The 27,697-nt window shown below is 34.3% G+C and overlaps 1 protein-coding gene across 5 annotated transcripts in view; it reads left to right on the top strand.

The window, feature by feature from the left end:
• LOC143252773 (uncharacterized) overlaps positions 1-27,697 on the top strand; it is a 122,811-nt gene that overhangs the window by 41,520 nt on the left and 53,594 nt on the right. Inside the window, exon 1 of one of the 5 annotated variants that reach the window (XM_076505448.1) lies at positions 24,078-24,445. The exons of 3 other annotated variants lie outside the window; for them this stretch is intronic. In XM_076505448.1, coding sequence (XP_076361563.1) covers positions 24,427-24,445 — 19 coding nt within the window. In that variant the 5' untranslated portion in view covers positions 24,078-24,426. Of the gene's footprint in view, positions 1-24,077; positions 24,452-27,697 lie in introns of those variants that run through there. One more of the 5 variants, XM_076505447.1, reaches the window with a different exon arrangement.

Raw genomic sequence — 27,697 nt, 5'->3', positions numbered from 1 at the left:
ACCAAATTTGCTGTGGAAGTTTACTGGATTCTCGGAGATATACAACCCAATTTGTTTATGTATTTAAATCATCTTCACTGACATGTTTTTCAAAATTGATTAATAACATGTTAAAGCGCACTTCACTCTTAATAAAACTGCTATTACAAAGCTTTATTACCTAGCATTGTGTGTTAACGCGCATTCCACTCTTAATACAACTACTATATGATTTTAGTTCTGGTATTTGATAGATCAGCTAACGAAACAATAAGTCATTCATCTGAAATAGTATAAGGTTTTTCTTAGCTCCTGTGCCTTTCAAATTCTAATAAATTTTGTGATAATAATCGTTTGACACTAGATGGGGAGCGCGCATTTTCAAACGAAACGGCAACCTCTTTGCTACACAGACTGAATGGCCAATTCAGACCACAAAATTTAGTCATAGTAACCACTAATTTTGATTACTGACTAGATAGAAACAATTAAAGGTAAATTTTACAGAAAAAAAGAAATCTTTTCAGTCGAAAGAACTACTCATACTGGTTAATTTTGCAGGTTCACATTTTTTATAAAAAATATGTGCTAATATATGAAACATAGAACTTGGTGAAGAAAGAACCCTTTCCGAGCGGAAATCCGAACGTTTTAGTTTTTACGTTTGCCACTAGGAAAAGTACTATGACGTAATAGTTGCCAAACAAACCGCCAATGCCAGCGCGTTGATTGTAAATAAACATGGCCAGTGCATACGAAGAAACAGAGGCAGAGTTTGTTTTAACTTTGTGTTCTGAACAGTGTCGAGTAGCGCCATATCAATTCGAACCTACTCTGAATGAACCTAGAACAGTTACTTTTGACACAGATATGACAAGTTCTAGTGATGAGGACAGTTCCACGAGCGAGAGTAGCGGAACTGTGAGTGATACTGATACCCAGGTCGGTTGCGAGTCGGTCATACCTCCAGTGGAAGAATGGTAAGCCTAAGTCATGACAACAAATATGGTCTGTATTATTTCACATGCAATTCTAAGCATCTCGAAATCTGTCTGGTGTTTATAAATTATTGGTATCACAGACTGAGTTTTATTTGTTTATAGTTTGCCAACTATGATAACTAATACTCGGCCCTTCCACAATCATTGTACCGAGTATTTATGACTCGTAAGAAAATGAATTTCAATTATACGTCATCATTCTGTCTATAAAATCAAACTAGATGTAGCAGCCTGAATAGTTAATTTAATATTTACCATAAATGTATAATTTATATAACATATTCCGTATGTTTGTGCAAGGTGTGATTTATTCAAGCAGATGCCAACCAGGAGAGAGTGCGTTTGTTGTCGCTCATACGACAGGGCGTCAAACCGATTAAAAGTATGTAATCCGGAAAAAGCACCGATAGATTTACATAATACACCAGCACTGAAAGGAACAAAATGGTCGGCGCGCAACGAAGCGTGTTTAGCAACTATTACGTCATAATTGTAAAACGTCACGGAAACAGCCGAACGACCAAGAGGAATTCGAGTTCGAGGACCCGCATATTTTGTTTCATATTTTACTCAAAAACTAAAATGTTTAAAAATATGGTAACCATACAGGAATTATATCTAACCAAAGTACAGTTTATAAGGCAATTATTAAATTTGTTGAAAATTCACCTTTATGCAGCACTTGATGGCTACGCAGCTACTCTTGACCGACTATCAGGGTCAGTTGTTGTTTCCGTAATACCACAATAGGTGGGAGTGCAGCATGTGGTGGTCTCGAACCTAAAATCTTCCAGTTCATAATTCGGTACGCTAATTATTAGGCTACGCTCGAGCCCTAGGCAGAGACACAGCCTTTGTTTTAAGCTACTTATGCCATTCTCTACACAAAATAGTCTCGTAAGTACTTTATGCAAAATGAAAGATTTTTTGTGCTATATAACCGACGATGTTTTACCTCGCAAAACATGTGACCAAAGCAGTAGCAGTAAGATTAGGCCTGGCATGGCCTAGCGCGTTAAGGCGTGCGCTTCGTAATCTGAGGTTCGCGGGTTCGCGCCCGAATCGCGCCAAACATGCTCGCCCTCCCAGCCGTGGGGGCGTTATTATGTGACGGTCAATCCCACTTTTCGTTGGTAAAAAAGTAGCCCAAGAGTTGGCGGTGGGTGGTGATGACTAGCTGCCTTCCCTCTAATCTTACACTGCTAAATTAGGGACGGCTAGCACAGATAGCCCTCGAGTAGCTTTGTGCGAAATTCCAAAACAAACAAACAAAACAAAACAAAGCAGTAAGATCAACTTTATTGTAGTTTGGTAACTTCTTGTATTTAGCGTACTCTCCCATGTTACATGACTGTCTAGTATGAAGTTAATGTATATCTAATTTCTATCCTAATGTTAGCCTTCCAGTGGCACAATGCGGACTTAAAACGCTAAAATTCGGGTTTCGATACCCGTTGTGTAATTTTGTACTTAGTTACAAGCAAATGATAATGTTAAGTATGAATATCTTAAGAAAATTAAAACGTGTTTAGTACTGGAAGAAATTTATAGATTGATTGTTTTTTTAATTTGTGGTATTATAATTTTTTTTATTATTAGGATTAAATAAAGTAATGACTCTTTGTGACACTATTGTAGTGCATAATAAGATCTTAAGTCAATTGTAACTCACATGTAATGTGAAGACCAACCGGTACAATTAAGAACAATATTTTTGTTTTGTGAACGAGTTGTTTGTTTGTTTTAAAATAAAACCTGGGATATCTGCTGTATCCACCGCGCGGAATCGAATTCTGGATTTTAGCTTTGTAAGGCCGTAACCTTGCTGCTGCCCTAATGGAGAACTTTGTGAACTTCTCATATGAGATGCCAATAAGTTTTGTTGTTTTACACGCGTCCAAAACGACACAAAATGTATAACTCTTGTAGATGTGAAATGTTTATTTACATATTTTCCCCATTCCATGTATTACTGTGTCCAAATGCACACGACAAATACATCTTTAAATCCCTATGGATGTTAACTGTTATTATTTCGCCAATTACAAAGTTTAGGTATAACATTTTAGGCTTATCAACCAGTTATATATTACGTTTTCATCAATACTATTGTTCTATAGAAACATGCACATTGGTTTTTGTTCCACATAACTCATTATTCGGCGCCTTCAAACCACTCGTGACATCGTCAAGAACCGCTAGTGGTCCAAAGAGTCAACTGAATCTCACTTCGAGATGTAGTATCTACAATCGTGTGTACGTACGTCTAGTTCATGCTTGAATTAAAGAAATACTCATGGTTTAATTATATTGTTATACACGTTGAACATACTAAACAAGGATATTTCATGCGAGTCTTCTGCAGAAAATGAGCAGTTCTATAGACTGTTTGATTAAAATGTAAATTTGCTTCTTCTACTGAATTAACTTATTCACACTGCAGTAAACTATACATATAACTAAATGGATCTCAAATTGTTTGCTAAAATCAAGGTATGTCGTTAGAGTTATCCACAGGCAATTTTTTCTACTTACAATGACATCTTACCTGCTGTTGAAAGAATGATTATTATGTCGATGTTGCAAGCTTAAAAAATGAATTTTTTTTTTACAAAAAGCATATATTTGCTAGAAAAAAAAAAGCTGTTTCTAATATTGTACGTACAAGTTGTTTTTTTTTCTTTCATTTATAAAACATGTATTATCAACCGGTTGAGTGAAACACACCTCTTGTTTTCAAGACGTATTTCAACAACAGAAATAAAATTCCAGTTTATACTCCTAGTCATGTTTGCGTGTGCATAATTTACATGTGTATATTTGCAGGATCGACTCCAATAATCTGATTACGACAGTACGAGAACACTACTGAAAATGTCTAAACTCCTATCAAAATTGATCACTTTATCAAAAGCTGCATCGGTCTTAACTACAATTAGTCTTTCTCCTATTACGTATATTGTAAGGTTTATTGATTACACATAGTTTTACGAGTTTATAAAAAGCACAAACACATTCATCTTACAAGTAATCCGATGTGATTTTTTCATTAACAGATTATATACTACTAAAAGCAAATAGAATTGTATGTTTTGCATAAATGTACCTCTCGTCACTACGAAGTTTTTATTTAATAAGCTTTATTCAACGGAACTCCTTCATTGAAATATGTGTTTGCTTGTATGATTCTAAATACAATGTTTGTAAACATATATAGTACTATAGCACTAAATACAATGTTTGTAAACATATATAGTACTATAGCACTAAATACCAATTATAAAATAATCTTCTAGAACAAGTTTTACTTCAGGTGCAAAAATTTGTTTGTTCTGAATTTCGCCCAAAGCTAAACGAGAGCTATCTGCGTTAGCCGTCTTTAACTTAGCAGTGAAAGACTAGAAGGAAGACAGACTGTCATCACCACACACCGACAACTCTTGGGCTATTCTATTACCAATGAACAATGGGATTGACCGTTCATTATAACACCCCCACGGCTGCAAGAACGAGCATATTTGCACTTGCAAGGAATTGCGCACAAAGTTCTTTACGCTGGGTTAAGTATCTTAACAAATGTTCTGTTTAATCACGAACGTTTTGCGTGGGAAACAGTTAAAGAAGCAGTGATGGTGGTTAATAAATCGTCCGTCATTCACGTGTTAAGGCGTGCGACTCGTAATCTGAGGGTCGAGGGTTCGCATCCCCGTCGCGCCAAACATGCTCGCCCTTTCAGCCGTGGGGGCGTTATAATGTGACGGTCACTCCCACTATTCGTAGGTAAAGGAGTAGCCCAAGAGTTGGCGGTGGGTGGTGATGACTAGCTGCCTTCCCTCTAGTCTTACACTACTAAATTAAGGACGGCTATCACAGATAGCCCTCGAGTAGCTTTGTGCGAAATTAAAAAAACAAACAAACACTCACGTGTTATACATATTTTTCATACAAGGATGTTCCCAACATATACGGCGATCAACAATGAACGGCTCAAAGAGATCTTTGTAAAATAAATGGATACATCTTCCCGGATGTCATGTCAATGAATTCCGTTCTACTATTCTGCCGATGCTGACTTCAGAGTCTGCGCGGTATGGATGGTTTTGGGTGGGAGGTAAATTAGAAGGCTGAGACTGAGAGCAAATAGTTTTGTGAGACGACACGAGGTCAGGCGGGGCAAAGTAGCAAGACAATATCTGACTTCAAACCACGATGGACTCTCCACATGTGCTGGGCTGTCAACGCAATAAAGAAACACGTGTATTTATACATTTGTTTACAAGGCTGCTGAGCTGTGAACCGCAACATTTCCGACGCATCTGTAAGCAAAGTATGCCTTTTATCCATGATTCCCTTCAACTAACGACAACCTAGGTAACAAGTGAAAAGTTACGTGAACCAAATACTTTAGGAACTATTGACCAAAAATATATCGATGAATAAGACTAGTTGCCTTGCTTCTTATTTTTGTGTTTCCAGTATATCTTTGATAAAACTTGCTTCATTACCTTAGTGTTTTAACCTGCTCAAGTGCATACAGATTTGATTCCATTAGTTTGACTTGAACTAGGCACCTGGGGACAACACAGGCCTTATCGAATTATCATTCATTCAGCAAACGACCCCATCCTTGCACCCACTTTATGTTGAATTCATTCTCTTTAAGATATACACTTTGACAGCACAATTAAATAATCTCTATCATGCTTGCTTTCCTTATTATTAAGAACATAACTTGAGTTTGAGTAAGATCCTGAAAACACGTTCGATCAGGTTTGCTCATCGCTGAAAACGATCAGTACAGCACTAGAGCAGTACACTGAACTTTGTCGTTAGTCATCTTGTTCTAAAGTTTAATGTATATATATATTAAATATTAAGCTATACGGCAAACCTGGTCTGGTTTTCATTTTTATTTATTGTACTTTGGTATTTTACTTTTATGTAACAATAGATTTATTAACCTCCTTTTAGAAAAACTACCTAGCTTCCAATTTATGTTGTCGCCATAGTAATTCTGTATAATTATAAATGATTTAATATAAATATAAATGTGAATATTTCCTACATAGAAGTCAATAACTATAGAAGGCTTATTCTATTTGCCACACTGTCGAGAACGAGTTAACGCACTTTTTTGGTAATACTCAAAAATATACCTCGTTGCTTTGCAACAAAATTATTATCTTAGGTCAGTTATGGTGTTTAAGCTGAATTCTCAATATCATGTTGATTTGTTAAAATGGTTTTCTTTTATTCTTTATTTTTTATAACGTCAGTGATATAAAACAAAAAAGTTTAATTCAGAAGTTGTATGATATTGAGTTGTATGTAGCCAAAAGCAAAAAAAAAAATTACCAAATAATAGTTCAGCTAAGCCTTTTGTAAAGTTTATGTATTACGCCTAATGCTTCAATTAAACTACAAATAGGCCTACTGTTACTAACGTTGTAGTGGTGAATAAAATTAAATCACAAATTATTATTTTGGTATTTTAACACATATATTGCCTACTTAGCATTAAAACACAAAAACTTTGATTACGCCAAATTAAATATCTTTTTCTCCATTGCACAGTACAAATTTGTATCAGAAAGTATGCACTTTGTTTCCTATTTCCTAATTTTAAATGCATTAAAATGTCTCAAAAGTGTTATTTAAGTCACTTTCAAAGTGCACACGTACTTTTGTTCACGATGACATCTCATTTCTCTGGGTAGTTTTTACTAAAAATGAGGTAATTAAATAATTACATCGAGAGTGATGAAATAAGTGAAGAGAAGGTGCAGTTTGGAGGTACAGACACATTCTTTATAGTTAACTTTATAACTTTTGTTAATGGTTCCCCATTATTATTGACAGGCGTTTTTATTAGTAAATATATATGAAACATAAGAAGAAAAGTAGATCTCTTGTTTATATAAATTACTCTCTACGTAACATATAAAAGTCCTCCGTAGCGTTAAGTGACCAGACATATTTTGTCAGAATTGAAGATATTATGTCAGTAATGTAATTATACTTTACATTAAAGAAAAGCCTAAAATGACGAAATTCATGGATTCACTTCAATATCTGGTATCTGAGAAAAAATAATACGTAAATAAGCCAACATGAAATACAGATGAAAGTATAATAATTTAGTTTCAGTTTCATCAATATAATATCACATGAAACTTTGATTCATACTTGAATTTTTTTTGGTTGGGAACACTATTCGAAAATTTATTAACGCTCCCTCAAATAAGTATCATCTCGCTACTTTACTACATCAACTTAATCAAATACTGTTTACTCATTGACAAAGACTAGAGGAAAGGTAACTAGTCATCACCACCCACCGTCAACTCTTGGGCTATTCTTTTACCAACGAATAAAGGGATTGGCCGAAGGATTATTCTCTTAGAAATGCTCTTAGTGATATAATAGTTTATATTTATAACGATTCTGTGTGTCATAACCATGTGTTCAGGTATATATCATATTATTTCAGACATGTATCTAGTAATGTAATTGTTTATATTTATAACATTTTCTAGTGTAATAACCACGTATTCAGGTATGTATTATATTATTTCAAGCATATCTCATGTTATAATCAAATGTGTTCAAGTGTCCGTCATATTGTTTCAGATGTGTCTGGTGATATAATGGGTATATTTATAACGTTTTCTCATGTCATAACCATTTGTTAAGGTATGCATCATATTATTTCAGACATGTCTCTGGTAATATAATGGTTTATATTTATAACGTGTTCTTGCGTCAGAAGCACAGTAATATTTTCTACACAAAGAAGCTACAAACAAAGCTCTACTGCACATGTACTTATAGACGATTTAACTCTTTGGTATTTAAAAGTCCACACCAGGCATGCACTTTGTAAAAGGCTCCACCATTGTGGTTTTCCGCTTCTAACATATTTGTTTTTCTTTGGCTATTAAATGTTCCACCAGTTGTTGTTTTTTTCTGTATATTTTGTTATCTTACGTATTTGGAAAACTGAGAATTACAACCACAGAACCAACTCTGTTTTACCTCTAAACATTTAACATATATTGTCAAATTAAAAATAAAGTAATATATTGTACACCAATCAGTTACATTACGTCTTCTGAACTCAGGATTTCCTAGAACTGTGCAAATGAAAACAAACATTAACGCTTGCGTTTAATGAAGGCTGGCTATAAAACCACGGAAGTAAAAAGACAGATTCACAAAACTAAAATAAATAGCTTTAACTTAACCCAGTTGCATTAGATAAAAAATCTAAACGCTGCAACGTGATCCAAATGAATATAATGTATAGACACTATATGAATTTAAATAACAAAACTAAACATTACTCTCAATTTGGCTGAAAGATGGGAACATACAGACTAACTACATGTAATAATATTACCATAATGGACATAGCATATGTGTGTATGCGTGTATACGTTTTTATGTATTCAACCAAAACTACGTGAGATGTGGCGTTATCTACTGAATGACACTACAAGCAAAAATTCATAAATTTTTAATATTATGGGTATTCAAGATGTAGATAATTTGAAAAATAATCGTGGTACTTGTAACAATAATTTTTTATAATGGAATACAATTTTAAATAAAAGTACTTTCCTTAGAACAACGACACGACTTTCACTAGGACTGTACGTGAGGGTTTGATTATATTTTTATTCATGTCATATTTAAATGCAGTACTGAAAACTTGAGTTTTTTAAAAAAAGATAGTACTTTTATTATAAAAAATGGTCTATATCAGTAAAAGTTTCGACAGTTCTGAACTGTGAACATTGAATAATTTTGCTGTAATAAGTTACGAATGACCTCCTGTGCACCTTTTTGAAAATGTTTTCTTTTATACGATTTTTATAGAATAAAGTATGAATATTACGATCAGTAATTACTAGTTCAAACAGCCGCCCGTAAGAGGACATTTCTGCTAGTACGTATAACACAATAATATGTATAAACTGAACAGAAATGTGTTACGTCTTTGTATGTATGTATATGTACGTATTAGTGCAACCTTTTAAAATAATTATATGCATGGGTGTAGCTCGCACTACAAGGGGTGTAGTATTTTCCATAAATATTTGGACCTTTTCTTCTTCACAAAGAATTAAAGTGTCTTACTTTAGCCCAACAAAAACTCGTAAAACGAAGCATTCATGAGTTAAGCAAGCAAAAACAAAGAAGAACAAGCTTATCTCACTGTGATAAGCTGCTACACTATAAATGACTTTTTAGAATATCGAGGGACACTTCCTCTCGGATACGCCCTAAATGTTATGAGTCTGTTTTGAATTTCGCGCAAAGCTACTCGAGAGCTATCTGCGCTAGCCGTCCCTAATGTAGCAGTGTAAGACTAGAGGGAAGGCAGCTAGTCATCACCACTCACCGCCAACTCTTGGGCTGCTCTTTTGCCAATTAATAGTGGGATTGACTGCACATTATAACGCCCCCACAGCTGAAAGGGCGAACATGTTTGGTGCGACGGGGTTTCGAACCTGCGACCCTCGGATTACGAGTCGAACGTTTTAACACGCTTGGCCATGCCGGGCCTGTGATGAGTCTCTGGCGCATACTTTATGTTCCTGTTTGTAATTTACTAGTAAAAAAATAAAACATATATTTGCAAACTTGTTTAAACTGAAGGTGATTAGTTTAGCTTGATCTACGATACACTGTCCCCCGGTGGGAAAGTGGTAAGTTTACGGACTTACAATGCTAAGATCCGAGGCTCGTGGTGAACACAGCAGATAGCTAAGTATAGCTTTGTTTACCAGATGAGCCCTGCTATGGGTTTTAAGCTTTTCATTTTGTACTATGAGTGTCAGTTAACGAAATAAGAGACTGTAAAAGAAGTCATTAGTTACTTTAAGTGCCAATATCTAGGAAAAGATAACTCGTGTTAGTGCATCTGGTTTATCTAACAACGATTCTGTTTTATCACTGATATCACTTTATCATATTTCAAATATAGCACAATATCTTACCGCTGCAGGTTTAAAGGATGTCCCTTCTATAATTGTACCTTATTAATGTATTTGAAACCTCTTAAAGTTACTGTGCCAGTTTGCTATAGATTTTACGATGTAGTAGCAATGAATCTAACTTTGTCATTTAAGTTATGTGTAATTTGAAGTGTTTAAAGCAAGCCTGGAAATTAAAAGATTAATATTTTATGCTTTTTTTGCACAACGTAGATACAAGTTTTTCCTTTCACAATCCGTAACTTTTTTAAAGGTTACAAAAACATAATTCAGCATTGTTTTCTCTTAAAGCTTCATAATGGGCTATATGTACTCTGCCCACCACGGGTATCGAAACACGGTTTTTAGCGTCGTGAGCCCGCAGACATACTGCTGTACCAATGGGGTGCACAAGTATCGAAACCTGTATTCTATCGTTGTAAGTACTTAGATATACCGAAGTGCCACTGGGAGCTTTGTTGTTAATTTACTATACCTTCTGTAGGCTTTTCTATAAGAAAGCGTAATTTGTTTCTTGTATCAAATCAGGTATTATTTTCCAATTTAATAAATTCATTTTCTACCAAGTTAATACCCAAATAACTGCGGTGAAAACACAAACAAACTTGGACAAATTTTTTGTCATATGTAATTTCAGTTACCAGTAAAACAAAATAAAAAAAGTAAGTTTAACAATTTTTAAAGCAACTCAGGTGTAAAAATTGAAGGTTATATGAGCAATTTATTACAAAGACACAGAAATGGATGAGAATTCCGGCTAGAACCAAGATTTCTATCTATTTAAAACAAAAAACAGCTGTTTCCAAATCATACTGGATACTAGAAGTGTACATGTATTCGTATACAGACCAATTAAAGTAGATATAATAATGAAACTTAAAACTAAACCTTTGGCAAGTCTGTTGGTTTATTTTCTTCATCAAAATGTGAATTTTCTTTAAAAATGACGTTCTATTCTATCCTTTGATTCGCTACTTTTACTGCCACAGATTAATTTCACTGAATTCTCAGCTCGTCAGTGCAGCTTGGAAGGTTTTGTATAATGGAGGATTGTGAGAAATTTGTTTGATTTTGATGAATGGCTCTTTACTCGCCGCAGAATATTATGAATAATTTATTGCAACAATATGTCACATGTTATACAATTTTTCTTAAGTTATTAATAGTGAGTAAAGGACTATATATCTAAACCAAGTCTGTTGGTTGGTAAATATGTTTCGCATTCTAGCTGTAATTTACTACTTCCCATTCTAGAACAACATAGACTATGTAAATATCATCACTTATAAGTGATTCCACTGAACAAAAATCAATGAGATATTACTGTTTTTTAACGATCAGATTCTAGTCAACTGGAGGGTACACATTGGTAACCTAGACAGCTAATATTTAGTGTCTATCTATCTATCTAAGCTACAGTCATCTATTGTTGGCTGTAACTCACTGTCAGACCAGTCCAGTGTTTCCTGTTCTTAGCTATTTAAACAGCTGCTTTATACAAATTGCCAACAACTTACTTGCCTAATTACCCAAGAAAGCATATGCTTCATGAAATTTTATCAAGAAGGTGCTGTCAACAAAGAGTACTTGTGTATTTTATTATTAGCTTTTGAACACATATGAGCGTTACGGTTGTACTGTTTTACTTAAGCTCAAAAAGAACGATACAGATTTGTTTATAAATAAGCAAGCTTCAGACGCTTCTGAGTATTAGTGATGGTTGGATGGATACAATAAGAGGTTTTTTTTTCTCACATCTGCCCTAAGGGGATAGAAATTACGTCAGTGACGAACGTAGGTTTGGACGTGAAGTTTCCTCACGTGTAACTATGCAAACTCGGGAGAAAAATGGATCTCCGCATAATAACGAGAAAACTTATGACGAAAGAGGAAGGTTTAGACGAGAAAAATAGCCTGTAGGCATGAATAGTTCGTACTCTATATCTTATCACGCTCTTTGACTCGTGCCTAAAGCCCATTGCAACTTGTAAATGAAGTAATTATATAATAAAATTATGGTCACTAAACGTTATTTCTAAAAGCCCTGTCTCATTTCACATTTTTGCTCGGCATGGCCAGGTGGTTAAGGCACTTTACTCGAGGGTCGCGGGTTCGAATCCCTGTCGCACCAAACATGCTCGCCCTTTCAGCCGTGGGGTCGTATAATGAAACGATCAATCCCACTATTCGTTAGTAAAAGAGTAACCCAAGAGTTGGCGATGGGTAGTGATGACTAGCTGCCTTCCCTCTGGTCTTACGCTGCTAAATTAAGGACCGCTAGTGCAGATAGCACTCGTATAACTTTGCGCGAAATTCAAAAAACAAATGTTTTACGTGTTTTTGTATTCCAACAGCTCATCTGTCGATGCGGAATCTTTTTTTGTTATACTCTCTCAGTACATATATTTTCAACTTAAAAGTTTGCGTATTATCTCAAAAGTGTAATTTTTCAACAGCAGTTTCAACAGTATCATAGAACACTGAATGTATAATTTGTTATGCATTGGTTAATTTACTTTTTTCGCTACAACCCATGCGAAGATGAAATATTAATTTTTAAACCTTAAACCCTTAAAGAATTTTTTCTTGAAATAAATACTTTTGCAAGACAAGATCACCATAGCGAATAACATATGGCTTTAACATTGACAAACATAAGCCCTAGTGGCTCATCGGTAATTCTAAGAGCTCACATCGCTAAATCCAGTTTCGATACTCATGTCTGGCACAGCACAGATAGCCCATTGTATAGCTTTGTTCTTAACACAAAACAAACAGATGTAAAAGTTTGAAACTGCTTTTAAAATGTCTATATATACTACTAGGTGGCGTTACAATACACAAGGAATAGGTTTGACTTGTTCTTCAGTGTTTCAACGCTAAACCTGTGGGCTTATAATGCTAAAATTTGAGTTCGATTCCCGTTATGTGCACAGCGATTATAGCAATTTGTACAACTCTGTGCAGTGAGCAAACCTAGAGTTTACTTCAAATCACCGCTAATTATGTTGAATTTGAATCGGCATTTGCAATGTACCGAAAACGAAAACCGACACAAACAAGTGTTACACTTCAGTTTTCTCCAAACATGATTCGCAATTTAATAACAAACCAAAGCTAATGCAGTGGTATACGTCAAATGTACCTATTTAGTCACCGTAATATATGGAAACATACTTTATGCAAAATACTTGAAATACGTTTCTCCAATATATTAATCGCTTCCTTACTGAAGCACTAGTGTATAATATACACTTACATATAAAGACTTTGTTATTTAACTTCCATTTTTTCATACATATAAGTCGGCCAGCTTTACAGTAATTTCTAAAAGGCATATCTGTAAAAAATTTCAAGTATTATGTTGATATTAGACAGAACAGTAGACAAAATTAAGTACTGCATGTACTGTCTGTCTGTGAGAGTTAAATAAGTGAGGGATGATGACTAATATCCGTTCAACAATCTTCAACAAAAAATTCAAATATAATTTCTGGAATTATTTATCCTTCTGTATAAAAAAGTTATATATACCTATTTAAATAAATATATACAATGCTATGCAACACGTTAATCTGTTCATAGGCGATTAAAGTCAACCTTATAAAACATTAATGAACTTAATATAAAACAGTAAAAACATAATAAAATTAAAACTCACAACCACATCTCAGATACCCTTCAGTAATGTCATCCTTATGTCACAAAGAATGATGCGTGTAATTATAGTTTCCACATGCGTTGAAGATATTCCTTCTATCAAGCAAAATTCAAACGTGGATGAAAAACTTGTAAGCAGCTTAGAAAATTTAGTTAAGAGAGTTAAGTGCTTAAACCCTCAACGTCTCAACTTCAACTGCCTTTTGCTGTCTATATCCAGTTTTGTGAAGGCAGTCACCCTTAACAGAAATAAATTTAATATAGAATTAAACCAACCAGTCAAACCTTCTACACAGTAAAACTCCCAACCTCCACCCTTGTAACTAACGTTGTAAATAATAATGTAATATTCTTAAAATATAACTAAACCTCCCTTAATTTTTACAGAACTCCCAACACCCATCGTTTTATTTGATATTATAAAAGATGTTATACAAAATGAAATACTTTTACCGTTTTCGCTTAATTTTTATCGGAGATTCCAGTTAGCCCCTAAAGAATAAAGGTTCACCTTTCGAATACGCTCGGATTATAAGGTTTTTATCATTTTTTTATCAAGGCTTCTTGAACCTTCGAGTTTTTCTGATAATATAAGAACAGTATCGTAACAATAGATCACTCTACGAAATATGCTGTGAACATTTGAGTTGACTTCGCAAAACAGGAGGTTCTAGAATTTTAGCGTTGAAAGTAAATATAACAAGAGAAGTTATCAAAAAAGGATGTATTTGTATATGTTTTCTTATAGCAAAGCCACATCGGGCTATCTGCTGAGTCCACCGAAGGGAAACGAACCCTTGATTTTAGTGTAGATTTACAGCTGTATTAAGAAATGAAACGAAGAAACTTTCAACAATCAAGAATGATTCTATTTAATTAACACATAGGGCAGTAAATATGAAGACAGCTGCTGTTACAAATCTAATTTAATTATGACTAAGGCAAAGTCTGCAACAAATAAACAAAATAAGCTACTCATAGACATAAAGAAAACTAACAGAGATTCTAGCATTTTAAAAGAATCGGAATAATTAACAACTGAAAATCACGTCAGAAATATAACCCAATGAAACACAATTCACAGCTGGAATGAAACAGGAAAACGAGACAAGAAATGAACTGCCCGCAGTTCGTGCTGCACTTTCTTAATTACAATTTGATCGTTTTGTTCAAATAACTTATTGAGTCAAGTAAAACGAAGCTGATCTGGACATTAACGTCTTTTTTTTTTTTTACTTCTTGTTGTTAATGTGTTGGGGCTGTCACGCAGACACGCACGAAGTCCAACTGGCCAATGACAAAACCTCTAGAGTCATTATAGACTATTATTCACTGGAGAAGCTACACACCTAGGGCCACATTTGCACCTGGCCTTGTTTTCCACCACAACAATATGCAATTTTGTTTGTCTTCCTCGATTGTAAATAAAAAGTTATATGAAAGTTTAATTTATGATATAAACATTCTACAAAACAAATTTTACTTTCCTTTTCAGTTTCTATGTAATAAAATAAAATTATTTGTTTATGGTCATTTTATGTATCGTTTTATACGGTAAATGGCTATCATTTACTGTATCTAATGTTCAGATGTTAATTAGTCACCCTAGTAAGTGAATTTTTACTACAGAATCTTCACGTATCTGTTAATCAATCACCCTGATAAATGCTTTTTCGCATCAAAGTATTTACGTATGCATTAGCTACCGTGGAATGTGGCTATCGCTGAAAATTGTGCATTCATTATTTAATAACCACTAAAATAAAAATCCTTTATGTGTAGGAACTCATATGTCTGTTAGTCACCAGGTGAGAGGTGTTTATTTGTCTGTTTGTTTTTGGACTTCGCGCAAAGCTACACGAGGACTATCTGCGCCAGCCATCCCTAATTTAGCAGCGTAGGACTAGAGGGAAGGCAACTAGTCATCACCACCCACCGCTAACCTTTGGTGTACTTTTTACCAACGAATACTGGAATTGACCGTCACTTATAACTCCCCCACGGATGAAAGGGCGAGCATGTTTTGTGTGACGGGGATTCGAACCGAGAGGTGTATGTCTATATTTTCAGATGAATTTTTCAGCTGAAAAGATCACTCTAGTTTATTTCATGTGTTGGGTTTGCTTACACAAATTATAACTCATTATTGTTCTAAGAACTGAAGAAAATAGAGCCTCATGATTAGATGTTTGGAAGTTCAAATCAAACTTGTGACTAAAACATAATGTTGGAACTGAATATTATTTGATACGACACATAGTATATGTGGCCAGATCAGAAACCTCTAGGGTTTATGCAAATTATAAACGTCTCTAATTTTTAATCACATACAAGAAAGAGGGCAGCCAACCAGCAGAGCCCGCCGTTTGCTTGTTCCTTCATAAGAACAATACCTTATGCACATCATGCGATAAACGACTAAGCCAAAGATTGCTATCGTTCATGCATAGTCGTTCTTATAATTTTGAAATGTTGACCAGAAGGAAGGCAAACAGTCGGTAGAATTCGCGTCAGAATCAGCTGACCTGACTCGAAATGTGAGATTGACTGTCATTCTTATGATGCACTCATAGCTCAGAACGTAATGCGTGTTTAGTTGCACTAACTGACACAAAGGATTTGACTGACTATTTATAAAATAGCGGAATGGACTGTCACTTTTATAACACTATCATATTGAGTTCTGAGAGAATGGTATGGGGAACCATAGCGGTACAGCGGTATGTCTGTGAACTTGCAATGCTAGAAAGCGGATTTCAATACCTGTGGTAAGAAGAGCACAAATAGCCCATTATGTAGCCTTGTAGCTTCAACCTTATATTTGAACTGGAAAATCTAGAATTGTGCAAATATCTTAACATGGTATAATATGATTAGTGTATTTTCAATCCTATAGACGAGAAAGATTAAAATATATTTGTGTGATATTGTGATTACATATTTATATCTTAACCTGACATCTTGCTATTCATTTAATGTTTGTTTGTTTTGTTTTTGTTTTTTTTTTTTACATTTCGCGCAAAGCTACATGAGGGCTATCTGTACTAGCCGTCCCTAATTTAACAGTGTAAGACTAAAGAGAAGGCAGCTAGTCATCATCACCCAGCACCATCTCTTGGGCTACTTTTTACCAACGAATAGTGGGATTGACCCTCACTTATAACGCCCACACGGCTGAAAGGGCGAGCATGTTTGGTTTGACGGGGATTCGATCCCGCGACCCCTTACTTAATATTTAAAAAGTTTCGTATTTTAGTACGACCATGTTTTTTTTCTTTTCTTCTTATATATATTTTTAATTATTAAATAATTTTATCGAGTTTGTTGAAATTTGTATAATAATTTCCTTTTCACGTCTCTTAGTCTTTCCTTATTCACTTATGGTCATATGTTATTCATATGAACGAGGTATTCTGCTTGTTGGATTACTTTGACATTTAGTAAAAAAAAATATTGCATTTCAATTGAGCACTACAAAACTGGTTCTGAATTACTGCAAATCACATCACATTAACCATCCATCCTACATAGAGAAGGAAAGATAAGGAAACACACATATTAGAAAACAAATTATTTTCATTTAATGCCTCTATATGTTTTAAGTACTTTAGAGTTATTTAAACCCAATAAATGGTAACTACAAATTATACACAACATGATTTCCAAAAAAAACGTTTGAAGCAGGCAGTATGGTCGATTGTTGCGAGTTAGCTACTTGCTTTGAATAGCAACACAATGGAGGGGATAAATGAAGCATTGCCCAACAGGGGATCAGACCGCATTTGGCGAACAGAGAGCTTCAAAGTAGGCAGGGTACTTCCATCGCTCCTCCTCTCACTACTTTAATGAGAAGTGGTTATTAATCCCTTAACATATCCTTATCCTACCTTAGCATTAGCTGTCTGAAGTCACAAGCAGTTAGCTTTGATTCATAATGTTTAGTAGTTTAGAGGCCTTTCATAATAAGCGATGATAAAAATATTATGGGTAAGGAAAAAAATCAATATCACAAACGTTTAAGGCCAATAATTAAATTTAATTAAGATTTACATTATGTTTTTAACATTACCTTCTCTGTTTGTGGTAGCAATCGTTTTACCAAGTTTAGTGACCTCAGGTGAGTCGTTACCAACTTCAAAGTTCTCAGACTGTTGGATAGCCCCTTTAACTTCTGCAGAACCATTCGTTACCACGACTTCAGTATTTGAAAAGTCAGAGTCTTGTGACTGTCAAACACTTTGTAATCGAGCTGTTTGAAAAAGTGGAGAGCTTGCAATATCCACGTAAACTTTCCCGTGTCTCCAAAGGTTAATAACTTATACAGTCCTAATGCAGTGTCCTGCATTGCGGCATATATTTTAAATCTACAAATTTTATACATTATTCCAAACACTAACTAATTGGAAAACGAGTACTTACGACTAAAGTAAAATTGAAAAAAGCAATTTTATCTGAACAGTGATTCGTCAAGTCCCTAAATTCGTATTACTTTTTTCAAGTATTTGACAGATATAAATATGAAAACAATAACCAAAAACAATCATTTTACTGTATTCAGAATTTCAACAACTTCAACCATTTTTATTTAGGAAAGACAATCAAAAATAAAGCCTCAAAAGTGAAATCAAACTCGTCAGCAAGTTATTTTTCATGATATTTTACATGCATCAAAATATAAACACAAGATTACATGTAAAAGATTCTACAACTATCGTTATTTCTCTTTAAATCTCTCTGAATACATGAACTTCAACTTTGAAACACGTAACTGCTAACATGCAGTCATTGTCCTTCAGCGAATGATTTCAAGCGGCTTGCTACGCAAAAGTTAGGAGCTATTTAGTAGCACTTATTACTAACTTTTATTTTAATCACACGAAAGAAATTCCACCCGAACTGTCGACCAGCTCAGAATACCAATGTGGTTTTATAAAATACCAATCTTTAAAAAGAAAATACCAAAATACAGATAGCTAGATAAATATATAGACTACAGCTTAACATCAACAACAAGTCCTAGATTGTTGTTTTTTGACTGGAACCTTTTGTAATGCATGCATAAATATATGAACCTAAATTTATCATAGTAGATTTTGTTCTAAAGCCATTTGTACGAAATTATGAATCGAATCGTATATTACAAATATGTAACACATTATACAATGAAGCCAAACAGTTTCAAGTGATCGATGTTTCAACTTATATTTATCACAAACTCTGAAAAGTTCAACTGAAACACTTTTGATGCTAAATATCCATTATATTAATAACACTTTGTAACACAAATTTTGTTCCTGGATAGTATGTGCTATTTCTTAATCGCTTATGTTGTAAAAGTACAGAAAATGGTCATTATTACCTTCAAACTTTGCTTTTGTGACCAGGATAATGAAATTTAGAAACGGGCAAAGTTGCACATTTTCCTTTACATAAGGTCTTAATAAAACAACATATGAATCAAGATTTACATGTATTTATACTAAAATTATACAAAAATGAACAAAAATGTTTTTAAGTGAGTAGTTTTTTGAGATTTTCGAACTGTAATGTAAATCACTTTCACTTATCAGCCCCCAAATATAGTCTCCTATCATGTTTTCGTTATACGCTCCTTGGTAGCGGAGTTCAAAGTCCAGTATATCTTAGTGGAAGCGTTCGCCTAGCTCCTCTAAGTATGCTTCCATGTTCTCCATAAATTTATCAATATGAGCGTCAAGGATTTGGACTTTCAAGTACATCCTGCAGGCCATTTTGCAGTAGTTCTTCACCAGAACCTCAACCAGTTCCATATAGTTTTCGGCCTTGTTATTGCTCACAAAGCCCCGAACCACTGCCTCAAAGCTCCCACAAGCTTTTTTTCTCCTTCCTACTGAGCTACTTGGGGAATTCTGTGCACTTCAGAATTTTCTTTATTTGTGGTCCAACGAAGACACCAGCATTGACCTTTGCCTTAGACAGCTTAGGGAAGAAGTCTCGAAGGTACTTGAAGGCTGCAGACTCCTTATCAAGAGCTGTGACAAATTGTTTCTTAAGACTTAATTTTATGTGCAATGCTGTGACAAATTGTTTCATAAGACCCAATGTTATGTGCAATGGTTGTAACAACACCTTCTGGAGGCCCACTAGTGGCTCACACTTGACATTGTGCCTCCCCACAGAAAACTCGGTCCATTGTGGCCAGTGCTTCCTGTTGTAGTGCGCTGCGGTGCCCCTGCTGTCCCAAAGGCAAAGATAACAACAAAATTTGGTAAAGCCTCTTTGGAGACTCATCAGGAATGCCACCATTTTGAAGTCTGCGATAACCTCCAAGCCATACTCATTATACTTTAAGGTTTCTGTCAAGATCTTGATGCTGTTGTATTCTTCTTTGAGGTGCATCGAATGAGCCAGGGGAAGAGACCGATAGTTATTCCCGTTATGGAGCAGCACAGCTTTGAAGCTTCTGGAAGAGCTATCAATGAAGAGGCGCCACTCTTTCGGGTTACAGGCAATTCCAATAGCCTCAGCAATGATAACGCTTTTTGTCCAGGAACAAGAAAAAGTAGAAATTTTGTTACATAATGTTATCTATCATAGTAACATCAATATTATTACGTCAAATAATAACATTCTCTTATAAACATGGCACAAACATATAAGCACTCTCAGGTTTACTGAGTACTGTAGAAACAAAACATACATACATTTATAAATCTGGACTAAAAGTACAAAAATCATGTTCAAAATCATGTCTTGACAAGGCTAGTAGTAAAGTTCTAACACTTTGCTCCACTGACTAAAGATAGAGGGTTTTAACTATGGACTCACTGGCTGTTGGTCTGTGTAATTCTTCCATCTGTGAGCAAAAGGACACGCTTGTTCAAGCCAATACCTCTGTGTGTGGCTGTGTTACGGAAGAAAAAGTACGAATTATCCTAAAATGAAACAAAACAGTTCTTGAACAATTGAGTTTGTTGATTTTTTTTCTTATTGTCTGCGTCGACTGTTGTATTGGCACCATTAATTGCTTCCTGTCACACTTGGTGAGTTCAGAAAAGTGGTAAATTTTAGCTGTCAATCGATAAAACAGAATTTCTAACTTCTCTCTGCTCTTAAAAACTTATGGTCAAAGATGGTATCAATTTGATGGAACAAAAAATAGAAAATAACTAAGAAAACCTTCCCAATCACACCAATCCTTCTAGTTTTATAAAATAGAAATAGAAATAAGTTTTAAAATAAGAAATATGATTTCGGTTTCAATATTAAATATAAAGTAGCTTCTATAGTAGGGTATTATTGTAACCATTTCTGCTATTGGGTAGTATTGCTGTTATCATTTAGCAAAAATAAAAATACAAACTCTAGCGAACTTAAAGTTAAAGACAGCAATTTATGTCAACAATTTCTACTTGTCAGTTTAACTAATGCTCAAAAATACTTCTAAGGTCGCAGTAGAGACTGATATAACAATTTCACTTACTTTACAAATTGCCTTGCTCTACAAAATGTACAGCATCTGTCTTATTGCTCAGTCAAAACACAAATTCAATAATAACAGCCCTCAAATAGCTAAATGAACAGTAAACTCAATTAAGTAATGCTTCTCTACTTCAAACTCAATGTAACGTACTAGTAGACTCGATAATAAATCAATGTTTTTAACAACTACTCAAACCCAACTTCCAGTTTATGCCTCTCGGATCATTTACTAAAATCACAAAGTTCTAGCAGTAAACCAACGTTCATCACGATACATCAAATCTCCCTTTGAACAAACAATGATAGAAACGTAGAGATTAAAAACAATACGTAAAACAGAAACTATGGCAGAGTGTTTGAAACTAATGAAATTCAGATTAACAAAAATTAAAGATTTACTTTCTACATTACTGCAGATTTTTGAACAAATATTAATAAATAACATGTTGAACATAAAATGTTTTAGTAAAATATCAATGTTTTTATTTTAAAAAATAATAGGATTGTATTGCAATACTGGAACTTATGCAGGTACATAAACAGAAATACAAATAAATTGGCGTGTTGTATTTTTGTTACATTTCAACTCACAAATTTAAGGGCCGATATTATGGAAATCGTTCCTGAGATATATCTTTAAAAAAATGTAATATCATGAACACTTTCATAAGTTCCATCCAAACATTTTGTAACTGGGAAAAATAAAACAAAGGTTTGGTTTGTTTCGAATTTCGCGCAAAGCTACACGAGGGCTATCTACACTATGCTTCCTTAATTTTGCAGTGTAAATCTAGTCATCACCACCCGCCGCCAACTCTTTACCCACGAATTATAACGCTCCTATGCCTTAAAGGGCGAGAATGTTTGATGCGATAGGGATTCGAACCAGTGACTCTCGGATTACGAGTTGAGTGTTTTGATCACTTGGCCATGTCGGGCCAAAAACAAAGGAAAAAGGTGATCGTAGTATGAAAAAGTTGAAAAATCTCATGGCTTGGACAATATTCTACGTTTGTAGAGCATTAAAATGTTACTACCTCGAAATTAACTGAAAAAAATAATATTAGAAATTGTTTAAGTTACATTTATCAACTAAAACTACGATAAATAAAACATTAGAACGTTTTCAAAATATTCTATTTATTATAATTATAATATATTTGTATATATATGATAACATCCTATCTGATTTGAAAAATCCCTTATATGACCCAATACATTGTGTTTTAACTAAGACTAATGTTGTTAACTAAAACTAACTGTTTTGTGAAACAGTTCAGGAAACATCTAATGATATTCTTAAATTTCCTATTAAACACTGATTTAAGGAAACACGTAAGAAAGATCTTACAAGCTTTTTATGACACTGAGTCCTAATATCCAAATAAATTCAGATCAGCTCCATACTTTCAAGCTATGATATAGATAATAACACATTTATTCTCAGCTATCACACATTTCTTCGTTTCTGGATTCATTTTTTTCAGTCTTACATCTTTTTCTTTTTGTGTGTGGCCAAGTGATTGTTGTACTTAGGCTATAAATTCTAGAATTCAGGGTTTCTTAACTTAATAACACGAATAATGATCTTCTGATTGTGAAGTCATAGGTGGGTGATAAGAGTGAAGGTGGTCAAATCCCACTGTTCGAACTTACAAAGGTTGGTGTTGTTCTCTAGTCTGTTACCTCAAAATAAGAGACAGATGTTGATATTGTTGACAGCTTTGCGCAAAATTTCAAAAACAAACAGACAATTCGCTCCTCTACATAGTGCTTTCTCTATCCATACCAGCCGTTTTTACACATATATTGGGTTGAGGAATAATTCGTGAGCGTTTTTCCAAGTTAAAAAAATATATTCATCAGTGAAACGCTTTCGCAAAATATTTCATATCATTTGGTAGATAATTTTTTGCTCTAATAGATGGTGTGTTTGATTTTCATATGTCTTTAATTTTTGCTTTCATTTTCAGCTCATTAAATGGAATGTCAAGGGGACAAAATCGAGCATTTTCGACACCATCTGCTTTTCGCATTTAATTTCTTCCAATTTCGTTTAAAACAATTCATACTATATACCTAGGTATTACATGAAATAAAGTATCATAATAAATGTTTTGGGTGTAATGTGTTCATGCATTGAAGTATTGTATAGTCTTGCATGTAATGCTTGAATGAAATTATTTAAAAACGCTCACGAATTATTCCTCAACCTAATAATTTTCTCTACAAGTGGGTTTTCTCGTCATCACGAATTTATACATAGGATCAATATTTATTTTTGAGCGAAAATTATGGATTAAAAAGGTTTAATCATCGTGTAAAAAATAAAATTCTCTTAAATATTCTTGCCATCTAAAGACAAAAAACATGAAAGTTAAACGAATAGAATAAATATACTATAGTTACTTAAATAGAATGAAAAATTCCCACTGTATTTGAATAATATTTCTGGTTTAGTCTGTTCATTAGTTAAAATTTAAATGAATTTTCAATTTTCGACAGTGATTTCGATGTTTTTATGTTGAATCCTTAGAATCGTTACGTGATTAAAACGTTTTGTTTTTAGATAGTTGCGCCTTGTACTAGTTCAGTTGTTTTGATTTCATCCCATCTTGAAACATTATTGTCATGGAGAAAAGAAAACGAACACTACAAAATGAGAAATGTTATAAAACGGCTCTAACATTTGATTGGCCATTTGTCATTAGAAACTTATAAGTAGAATTTAGAATTGTAGCTTTTGTTTTTATTTTAATTTCGGTACGTTGCTGGGTGGAGAAGACGGGAAAAGAATGTTTAGTCCATCATGTTGAACCAATGAATCAGAAGACGAGTGCTTCTTCGAGCTCTTTCGAAAATACAAACATTATCAGTTTAGCGTGACGACACAAGTCACATGATCTCTAACTTGCAATCAGCAGCACCATCGTTTCTCGTACAAGTAAATAACTTTTCCAAATTATACATAGCAGCGTTTGCTCGGATTGGTTCGATTCTGTTAGCTATGTTCATTTATGACTGCTTTTTTGTGTGACAGTATTAACGGTTTGGCGTTTTCATATGTTCAACAACCGAGTGACTCTCTTTCTAACCCTACCACTACCAGTCAGTACTTGCAGTATGATGCTTTAATATTTTTCTAAGTAGATAGTAAACTTTCTGCTACTTGGTAAGGGTGTTTTTTGTACGACTCCCGGTAACATCTGAACAGCCTCACCATCCTTCCCCCAACAGTTTCCGTGACTGGGGTGGCAAGGCTTGGCCTGCCCCGTCACGAACCCCTAGCTATAGACCTGACGAAGGCCTATCGGTACAACGCCAGGATGATGGAATATTATTCATGTAAGAGTAAGTGCTTGTTACTGTTAAGTATTTCCGAGGGTCATTGCAGCTATCATACTTCCAAAACACGTGAGGCTTTACCGTTGTTACTGCGACTACAGTTATTACAATCTTGCATTTAGAGAACAAGAAAAATAACAATATATTGCTGAGGTTGTCTTGCGAATCCAAAACTTTACATGGGGCGGAAATGTCATTTCTGCAAAACGTCAGGTTAGATGGAAGTGCATTTACTACTCAGCGGCGATTTGTGTGATATACTGGTTAGGGAGAGCTTCGCTTTGGTTGTGCTCGTTCTGGACATTTATATGCAAAAACAGCTCGTTAGGGTTGAGAAAATGTTTTACATAGAAGAGCGAACAACGTTTCGACCTTCTTCGGTCATCGTCAGGTTCACAAAGAAAGAGGTAACTGACCGGAAGCTGACCACATGTTTGAAAGGGGTTGTGTAACTGAGTGTCGGAATGTAGAGGGCGGTATTAGATGTTTGAATATATAATTTTATTTATTTTATTATATTAATATAGGTATAAAGGCGTTCCTTTATATTGGTTTATTTTGGGTTTAAGTTGTTGTATAAGTAAGGCTTCTTTAATTTTGCGTTTGTTTATGTTTGTTTCTTTATTTAGTATTTAAGTGTTTTCTGTGCTTATGTTGTGTTTATTTGACTTGCAGTGTTCGAAAACGTGTGAAGGTGACTTTTTATGTTCTTTGAATCTGGTTTCCATTTTTCTACTTGTTTTTCCAATATAAAAGTCGTGGCAGTTATCACATTGTATTTTACAAATAATGTTGGTGTGGTGTTTGTCAGTGTAGTTTTTACATAGTATAGACCTCAGTTTTGTGCCTGGTTTTTGAATAACTTTGGTATTAACTGGAATGTCATATTTTGTTACTAGTTTTTGCCAAATGTTGGTTATTTGTTTGCTGATGTCAGGAATATATGGTATACAGCAGTATATGGTTTCGTGATTTTTTGATTCATGAGATATATTTACTTTAGTTGGTTGATTTTGCTTTCTGTCTAGGTGTGTGCGTATAATGTTTTCTAAGGTTTGTGGAGGAAACTTATTGATGTTGATGAAGTATTGTTTTATTTTGTCTAATTCATCGTTCATTTTATCTGGTGGGCATAGTTTTATGGCTGTGTGTATTTGGTTTCTTAGTATGTTGAGTTTTTGTTTTGTTTCATGTACTGAGTCCCAAGGAATGTATAGTCCAGTATGGGTGATTTTTCGGTGGATTTCTGTTTTGAATTGTGTGTCGGTTCTTGTAATTTTGAGGTTAAGAAATGATATTTGATTGCTTTCTTCCTGTTCACATGTGAAGTTAATGTTGGGATGTACAGAGTTAATGTGATTGAAAAAATTAAGTATGTGTTCTGTAGATTTGAATCCCGCAACTGTGTCATCTACAGTCGTTCTGGACTGTTATTGCACGTGGACTTTTCAATGGTTAACTCGATTATGACGAATGGGCTCTCGTTCATAAATAATCAACGACTGAGCCTGCTGCCGTCAGATATGTATTAAAACAATAGCGCATTAAGTTGCTTGAGCAGAAACTTCAATATCTCGTTTACACTTGATGACTTTCCAATCACTATCCAATAGTTGAGGCTCTCGACCCTCTCAGGCCGACCTTATTTCCAGGTATTCAGTAGGGCGCAATCCAAGCAAAATGCCTAGAATCCATCGTGTGTAATAACAAAATATTTTAATAATAGCTGAACTTCATTTTTTTCTCTTCATTGACGCCTCATTCATTCTACAACCCGTTCGGTGTAGCTGACGTGTAGAGATGGACGTTCCCTTTGCCTACTACAACCGTTTTCTGTCCAAATTAGGTTCGTACATAAAATTCCTCATTTTATATACCTCGTTTGTCTATTTTAGAGTAAACCGGACTGAGCTATCTGCTGTAATTATCACGGGAAATCAAACCGAGTATTTTAGCGTTATTAAGTCCTTAAGGTCAAATGAACCTCACCCTCCCGATATGAGAGAGAGAAGTCTGTAAATTTACACTGTCCAACAGGGAGGCTTTTCATTCCTTCAGTTTAGAAAACGTCATTTGTTGTATATATATATATTTTTTTACACTAGTTATTGTCCAAAACATCTTCAGAATTGAGAAATTTAATTAAGCATAAATATTTCGAAAATTTTCACATGATATTAATAAATCTCATTGAACTATAAACTTACGCGTTACTTTCGTTAAGTAGAAATAATAAAGCCCACATCTGATGGCTATGGCTCTCAGTACACACACACACACACACATATATATATATATATTTACACTGTTCTCTATGTATAGGAATACTTACGTTTCTACGACTCTGTTTCAAATAGATATTTATCCTATCTTAATTTTCCTTGTAGCTAGCTGCACGAACAGTCAATATCATCACATACCTTTAAAGAAGAAACCGATTCGAACATATGTATTATTTCCTATTATTGACACTTTTCTCATACTGTGAAAAACTTTGTAACACTGGATGGGCTAAAATAAATTACTACAGTAATTTGTATTCATTCTTCATCACCATGTTAAAAAGTACAACTTGATGCACGTAATTACAAAAGTCCCAAGTGAGAAAAACCTACACGCACTTTATATATATATATCTGTGTTGGGCGTGTAACTTGTCATTGTTATTAAGAAATTTTGGCATTACATAATAATAACAGCCACTAGAAAATGTGTTATAAGCTGTAGAAAGTAGATACGAAAGGAAGGGCTTTAAAATATATATATACGTGTGTGTATATATACATGTATTAATGTATAAGCCAACATGATAATAAAAATAAAATCTTGAGGTGGTACGCGAACCACTACACTAATGCAAACAACAATAGTGTAGTGAAAATAGTCTAACTGAGTGTTTCGCGGTCCACCATGTAATTTGTTTTATAAAATATTTAATGTAAATTAAATATCTTAAAATAAATTCTATGTCTTATTTCATAGTATATGAATACAAATATTCTATCATTTATAGAAGTGTGTTTTGTTATGATTTAAAAATAGTTGACGTGTTAATGAATGAGTTTGTTCTATTTTACATATATCTTAAGCTTTGCTTACTAGGATTGGTAATGTATATCTCTGTAAAGTGTCTGGAAAATGTTGTTCTTGCTGAGGTTTTTCTGGTATTAAAAAGTCCAGTCAAATTAACGTATTTGATATAAAAACAAACGTGAAACGGGAAGCAACTAATTTGTTCAGGATGACACTTGT

This window comes from Tachypleus tridentatus, chromosome 6 (assembly GCF_004210375.1).
Source record: "Tachypleus tridentatus isolate NWPU-2018 chromosome 6, ASM421037v1, whole genome shotgun sequence".
Lineage (NCBI taxonomy): Eukaryota > Metazoa > Arthropoda > Merostomata > Xiphosura > Limulidae > Tachypleus > Tachypleus tridentatus.
Note: the sequence above shows the minus strand (reverse complement) of the source record. Positions and strands in the feature narration are given on the sequence as shown.